This window comes from Vigna radiata, chromosome 9, assembly GCF_000741045.1.
Source record: "Vigna radiata var. radiata cultivar VC1973A chromosome 9, Vradiata_ver6, whole genome shotgun sequence".
NCBI classification, from domain to species: domain Eukaryota; kingdom Viridiplantae; phylum Streptophyta; class Magnoliopsida; order Fabales; family Fabaceae; genus Vigna; species Vigna radiata.
This window is the reverse complement of record NC_028359.1, coordinates 5360722-5367802: the sequence shown is the minus strand read 5'-3', so window position 1 is coordinate 5367802 and position 7081 is coordinate 5360722. Positions and strand designations below refer to the sequence as shown.

The 7081-nt window shown below is 27.4% G+C and overlaps 2 protein-coding genes across 2 annotated transcripts; both read left to right on the top strand.

The window, feature by feature from the left end:
- Positions 1-1294: 1294 nt before the first annotated feature.
- Positions 1295-3983, top strand: LOC106773190 (probable WRKY transcription factor 24). Its single transcript, XM_014659904.2, has 2 exons — positions 1295-1801; positions 3547-3983. Exons 1-2 carry the CDS (start codon positions 1398-1400, stop codon positions 3758-3760), a joined length of 618 nt encoding a protein of 205 aa, XP_014515390.1. The 5' UTR covers positions 1295-1397; the 3' UTR covers positions 3761-3983.
- A 1299-nt stretch (positions 3984-5282) lies between these two features.
- On the top strand, positions 5283-6971 carry LOC106773193 (desiccation protectant protein Lea14 homolog). The gene is made up of 2 exons (XM_014659907.2): positions 5283-5537; positions 6563-6971. The coding sequence occupies exons 1-2, from the start codon at positions 5332-5334 to the stop codon at positions 6813-6815; spliced, it is 459 nt and encodes a 152-aa protein (XP_014515393.1). The 5' UTR covers positions 5283-5331; the 3' UTR covers positions 6816-6971.
- The last annotated feature ends 110 nt before the right edge of the window (positions 6972-7081 follow it).

Below are 7081 nucleotides of genomic sequence, written 5' to 3'. Positions count from 1 at the left end.
TAGTGAAGTCTTTATCGCATAAGTTTTCATACATTTAATTGCATTCTAGATCTTAGAAGTATTCCCGTAAAATTTAATTCTTTTTATTATTCAAAGTTATTCATTTAACCTAAGTCAGTAAATAAGCATAGTTTTTCTAAACAATGCAAGTCTATGAGAAAAATTGATATCTCGATCTATCCATTTTATTACTTATACGACGCTTGTCAATAATTGATAACACACAATAGTATCATCCAAAATGTAATTAGATACATCATCATCCTTATTAACTATTAAATAAGAAAAATCATACAAAATGAGAACAAAAGAAAAAAAAAGGTTCTAGTAAGTACTTATCTAAGTTGAACTAACAACAAACTATAATCTTACTTTGACAAAAAAAGAAAAAGAAATTTTAACCAGTTTAGATATGCAAATGTCAGAACATCAACAATCATTTCAAATATTAATTCAATCACCCATATCTAGTGTTCAAAAAGTATTTTCAAAAATAATATCATATACATAATTAATATCATGTCAAATGATAACGATTTAAAAAACATATATTTTTTATACTTGAATTTAAGAAATTAAATAAAGTTTAGTCCAAGTCATTTATTTTCATAAGCAAAATTCCAAACTAATCATAAAAGATAAGTTTTATTCTCTAAATAAATAAATGTCAGTAACCTACGAACCAACGTTCACATCACATCATAAAGCTTTTTCATTTTTAGTATCTTTTAGTTTTCATTTTTATATAATTTAACATAATATATATATATATATATATATATATATATATATATATATATATATATATATATATATATTTAATATTTTTCTTTCTACAACGTTTATCATTTTTTTTATCTTTTGGTTGATCAATACGTGTATATACGTTTAAAACTTCCTTTCTTGAGTTTTTGTTGAATGTAGTGGAGCATTTAAAATGTATATTGGTTTTGCCTCGTATGACATCAGAACATCATGTATTTATTTTAGAATTGAAGGATCCAAAAGTGTCAAAAGAGGACCCAAAGTGGTCAAATCTGGGGTTGGTAAACAGCACATGATTTCAACGTGTGTAGGAATATGGTTAAAACATTGAGATAGAAACAAAACCCTTATTCTGGTTAATTCAGTTCAGTGACCTATGTTACACACAATGCTAAACTCAACTAAATTTCAACTACTTTTGTTCAACTGCTCTGTAATTCAAGTACATGCATTCTGTGACACAAATTTCGAAGACGTGACCAACATGCATATCTTTCGTTATCACCAATGCATATTCTCAGTTTCTTCATACACATACGAGTATACGAGTGGCTGTCCAACCTCTTCTACTTTCCACCATCTTTCTGCTTTATAAATTTTAACCTCGAAACAATCTCATTTTTTGTTCATCGATGGAAAGCCAAGACCCTCCAAACCCTTCTCCCTTCGTTTTCACTCCCACGTCAATGATGCAAAACCCTTTGGAGCCTCAAGGCTTGCAGGATGACATAGACTGGGTTAGCCTTTTCTCTAGCCAAAACAGTTTCCTTGGGAATGCCAATCCCACGATGGAATACGCTTCTTCTTCGTCTTCATCTTCATCGACTTCATCATCCTTGTCATGTGCTTTGATCGCAGAAAACGGTTCTCACGTTGATGAAAAGAATGATAAAGAGAAAAGGAAAGGAGGCAGAGTGAAGAAGACAACACGACCCAGGTTTGCGTTTCAGACTAGAAGTGCAGATGATATTCTGGATGATGGTTATCGTTGGAGGAAGTATGGGCAGAAAGCTGTGAAGAACAACATGCATCCCAGGTTTGTGATAAACCAAATTAGCTTTCTTTCACTTTGCATTCATGCATGGTAAATATACTGAAAAAATAATTAACACATCATGAATATATGACGAATTATCTACGCATATAAACAAGCTGCACTTAATTAAGGTAATTTTTGGAAAAAACTAGTAAAATATATAAATTGTAAAAGAAAAAAACATAAAATTAGATAAATTTACTTGAGAAAAGAATGGTTTCCAAGCCTTATTCTGAAAACATGTTCAACTTTTTATTTTAATAATAAAAATTCATGTTTAATATACATGAATTTTGTTTTGTATATTTTTTGTATTGTGTTTTGTAAACATAGTTTTAATCTTTTTTATTAAAATTTCACTTTTTATTGAAATCATAATTGGTAAGTGTAATTTTTATTTTTATTTTTTTTACTAAAATTATACCTAATAAACATATTTTATATTTATCAAACATGAATTCAATCTAAAATTTATATGAAATAAAATTGCGTATCTCAAACATAACCTTTTGTGTGAGAAATAAAAGGTTAAACTTGTATTTATAGAATACGAGTTATTGTTTTTGAAACTAGACTTATCCAATTTTATAAATTTTTAACAATTTATCTATTCCGATAATTTCTAGGAAAGATTATACCTGAGCGGTAAGTTCTACGAAGCTTATCGAGTTGCATGCATGTGCTGCAACACCAATATATTTGAACTTAAAAATTACAAAATGGCTCTTAATATCACCCTTTAGTTATAGTATACACGTATACTTGGATTTGGAACAAAAGAAATACGGAGATGAAATAGTAGTGAAAATTAAGGTGCATATATGTAAAAATATTTAGTATGGGAAAATAATCTTAAAAAATTATAAATGTGGTCGGCAACATAACATATATTAATAGTAAAAATAGCATGTGTTTTTTCACTTGTGATTTTGTTAATGTCTGGCTTATAGTTATTGAGTACATTTAATGCCTATTTAATATACTAACCTAACTACTATTAATAATTAAGATCATTGGACAAATATGAAAAGAAAAAATATATTTGACATCTTTATAAAAAAGTACCTATTTAACAACTGCATTTTATTAATAAAATAATATATATTAATTTAAAAAATACTTTTAAGTTTAAGTTTATGTTTCATATTAAATTAGAAAAATAATAGTATATAAAAAAGAAATTCTACAAAATTATTGCCTTAAAAGTTTTGATTTAGAACTCATAGTTTTTTATATTGATTTTTCCATGACTCATCATTGGTATTAAATTTTGTCAGTGTTTGGAGTATTTTTAACAATTTTTTATTATAAAGAGTTTAGGGTGAGATTTTTTTTCATTGATCTAATTTAAAAATATGTAAAACAAAAACTAGTAAAAATAGCATTTTTATTTTTATTTTTTTAATAAACTACAGCCAATAAAAGAATAAAATAAAAATATCTTCACGAACCAAACGACTTCTTAAATGTTTTAATCAACACAAAATATATATGAGTTAATTAGAGAAAAGGATTTTATATTACTAATAACTCTAATTATAAGCAATCATAGGACAGATCCTTCCATTCCAAACAACATTACATCCCATTATCTAAGATGAGTGGATTAACGTTATTTCGCAAATTGTTTAAACTTTTACAACAAATAACTTGTTTGTTATCTGTTATCTGATATTAAATTACCATTTAATTCTTGTGGTGAGAGCACTGATATTGTTGGATTGATGGTGCATTGGAAAATAAAGAAGCTACTACCGGTGCACGCATCATACATGTAATGTGAAGAAACAGGTGCAAAGGTTGTCTAAAGACACAAGCATCGTGGTGACCACATACGAGGGTATTCACAATCATCCATGCGAAAAACTCATGGAAACCCTAACACCTCTTCTCAAGCAAATGCAGTTTCTCTCTAGGTTAGCTTCCAATAACAACACTTCTCCTGCTTCTCTGCTATAGCCACAACATGCATGCATATGTGTATATGTATTTATACATACATGTAATGTAACTCCATCTACATAAAAAAACCTTCATCCATCAACCCTAGTTTCATTACCTGTATTCAGGATCTTAATTTGATTTCCAATTAACTAATTGTTGTAAGATTTACGATGTAGTTTCCAAGAATTATATATGCATTGATATTGCCAATCATATTCGTGGATCTTTATTTAATTACTATAATACATTTCAAAAGCTAAGCATTAGGATGAGATTGTGATGGATATAGTCAAATGTATTCACCTAATCCAGGAGTAGCTAATGTTATGCCGATATATATAAAATGGATATATATGTGTTTAAATAAATGGTTTATTAATGCCTACTCATATCATAAATTTTATCGTATAAGAGTTTTTTCACAATATATTGGTAAAATATATTAAAGAAATCATAAGTTTACAAAGTAAGCAATTTCATAATATCATGAAAGCTCCTATATGCCGGTCCAAGGAATTTATTGAAACTAGCTAGGTAGTTGTATCTACTTACACCGTGCGTGACACAATATGCTTTCAATTTGATGGTAATTTTTATATTAGTAGTTCATACTATCTTATCAATTAATAAATTAATTAGTATATCATTTTATGAACATTTTAAATATAATTATTATTGAAATTTATGTAAGGCTTAATTTAAGGACTCAAATCGCTACACTATGTATGATAATTTATTATTTTAATGTAGAATATAAAATTTTACATTATTAATATAATTAAACTTTAAAATAATATATATTTTATATTATAAATCAGAATATGAATATGAAGTTTTTAAATTCTAAATCTTTGTTACAAGAAAATAGATCACACAAATGAAACAAAAGCAGAATTATAATACGTCTTATAATCTTTACTAACCTAAATCATTAAAAAAAAAATCTATTTATACATATATTTTACCACAAATCCACTCGTACCAAAAATAATAACATTCGATAAATTTAACGTTCTATAACCAATTTACAACAGTAGATTTGGCATTCTAAATGGTTGTCTTTTTCAATGTCTACTTGGCCACTTATATCTGATCTTTTAAATTGTTTATATTTTATGGTTTAATATATTTTCAAAAATTTTAGATAGTTAAAAATAATTTTACACCATAAATTTTTACCTTATGAATTATAAATTGAAATATAATTTTTACACTTAAAAATATTATTTAGTATGAACAGCAATTATAATATATTTTATACTAAATTGCCGTCTATTATTTTATCATAAGTATAAATATGTTATTTATATGATGTGCATAATTTAAATATCAGTTTGTTATTCACAATTAAAAATACCATTAAATACTCTTCTTACTTCTGGTATTTTCGACACCTCGATGATGATCATTGCCCAAAGTGTGACACGTACGACACGCACCGGTAAGAAACACACGTGTCAGCAGCAGATCCTCGTACTGGCATACTAGGACAGGGATTTCACTTTAGGTCTTCTTATATAAATTGGTTATGCATCTGTTACGTTCTTCAGAGTTCCAGTATTAAGAGTATTGTTGCAAAGTAAAAAATGTCGCAGTTGTTGAATAAAGCGAAGAACTTCGTGTCGGAGAAGGTAAACGAGATGGCGAAGCCTGAGGCGAGTGTGAGCAACGTGGACTTCAAGCGCGTGAGCAAAGATAGTATGGAGTACTTGGTGAAGGTAGCTGTCCGTAACCCTTATTCAACTTCCATACCCATCTGCGAGATCAGATACTCTTTCAAAAGCGCGTCAAGGTACCCTTTCTCACTTTTATCACTGAAATTACACTGTATCTCAATTCTCAAATTAACTCACAAGGAAGTAAAGTATATTTGAAGAAAATAAATTTACTTTCTGCAAAATAGACTAAAAGGAATAAATAAATTATAAACTTAATTAGAAAACAGTCAAAATAAACTGTAAATTTATACAAATCAAATTAAAATGGGTAAATAGATACAATTTTAATATAATAATTTTGATTCTATTAATTTTATTTAAACTTCATCAATCATAATTTTAATTCACAACTTTAATTTCATTAATTCACTGATTGTCACTTTTTAGTATTTAATTAGAAGGAAAATTAATTTTAATAATTAATTAACCTTTAATTAAATTTTTCTAAAGTCTAAAGTGGATTCAATTAAAAAAAATTATTTTACTAAATATAAAATAAAAATAAAATATATAAATTATTACACTAAACTTATTGTTTATCCAATTCAAATTATCACAATTCCTATACCTTAAACCATAAAAGTTCACCAATTAAAAACAACCAACAATTCTTACTTAATTGAGTAAACCTGCGTTAATAAAGAATATTTGTAAAAATAAAAGTTTATTATAACCTTAGAATTCCGAATCTTATGAGAACAGAAGAGCTGTCGGCTTAATTTTACATGTACTAAAATTAAAAATATGATTATTAAAGAAAACTACTCTTAAAATATCTTTAAGATTTAAATATTTTAAACGACAACACTTTTTTAATAAAAGAATAAAATGATTCAAAATGATAATTACGAAAAATAGGTATTTAATTAAAAATATATAAATTTGAACGTTTAATAAAAAAATAACAAAAACTCAATTAAAAATATCAACACCATTGAGTTTATGAAGTACTCAAATTTAATTAAATCTTTAATTTAAGAGTTTTATTCAATATCAACGAAAACAGAAATGCATCAGCAGTTGATAAAGGCATTCTCAATAATATTGTCAACAAGTTTTTTTTTTTTTTTTTTTTATGTTTTTGTGTTGTGTGGTGAAGGGAGATAGCATCAGGGACAATTCCAGACCCAGGATCTTTGAAGTCAAAGGACACGACCATGGTGGATGTGCCAATTAAGGTTCCATACAGCATATTAATGTCCTTAGCAAGGGACATTGGTGCCGACTGGGACATCGACTACCAACTCGATATTCGTCTCATTATTGACCTTCCTGTCATTGGCAACTTCACCATTCCTCTCTCTCACACCGGAGAGATCAAGCTTCCAACCCTCTCTACCATGTTTGCCTAAAGCCTTCCTTCCAAAACCATCATTTCTTTTCCTTTTATATGTATCTTTCCACCCTTTTGCATCTTCTAAAACTATATATGTACATGGTCTTATAATAAAGCCACTCTTCATATGTATGGTTGTCAACTTCATAAACGTATGTTCATCTTTCATTTATGCCACTAAGTATTAGTTGGATGACTTTTTTATGGGATTGAGTATATTAGTTTTTGTTTTATAAATCTTTTTCTGAAAGATAATGCTATAAATATATACTATTAATAACT

What these genes read in the sequence shown, in the direction of transcription:
- LOC106773190 (XM_014659904.2), top strand. Translation starts at nt 1,398, where the DNA reads ATGGAAAGCCAAGACCCTCCAAACCCTTCTCCCTTCGTTTTCACTCCC. An exon ending in AAGAACAACATGCATCCCAG is followed by an intron (nt 1,802 to 3,546) that starts GTTTGTGATAAA and finishes TGGAAAATAAAG; the next exon opens with AAGCTACTACCGGTGCACGC.
- LOC106773193 (XM_014659907.2), top strand. Translation starts at nt 5,332, where the DNA reads ATGTCGCAGTTGTTGAATAAAGCGAAGAACTTCGTGTCGGAGAAGGTA. An exon ending in TCTTTCAAAAGCGCGTCAAG is followed by an intron (nt 5,538 to 6,562) that starts GTACCCTTTCTC and finishes TGTGTGGTGAAG; the next exon opens with GGAGATAGCATCAGGGACAA.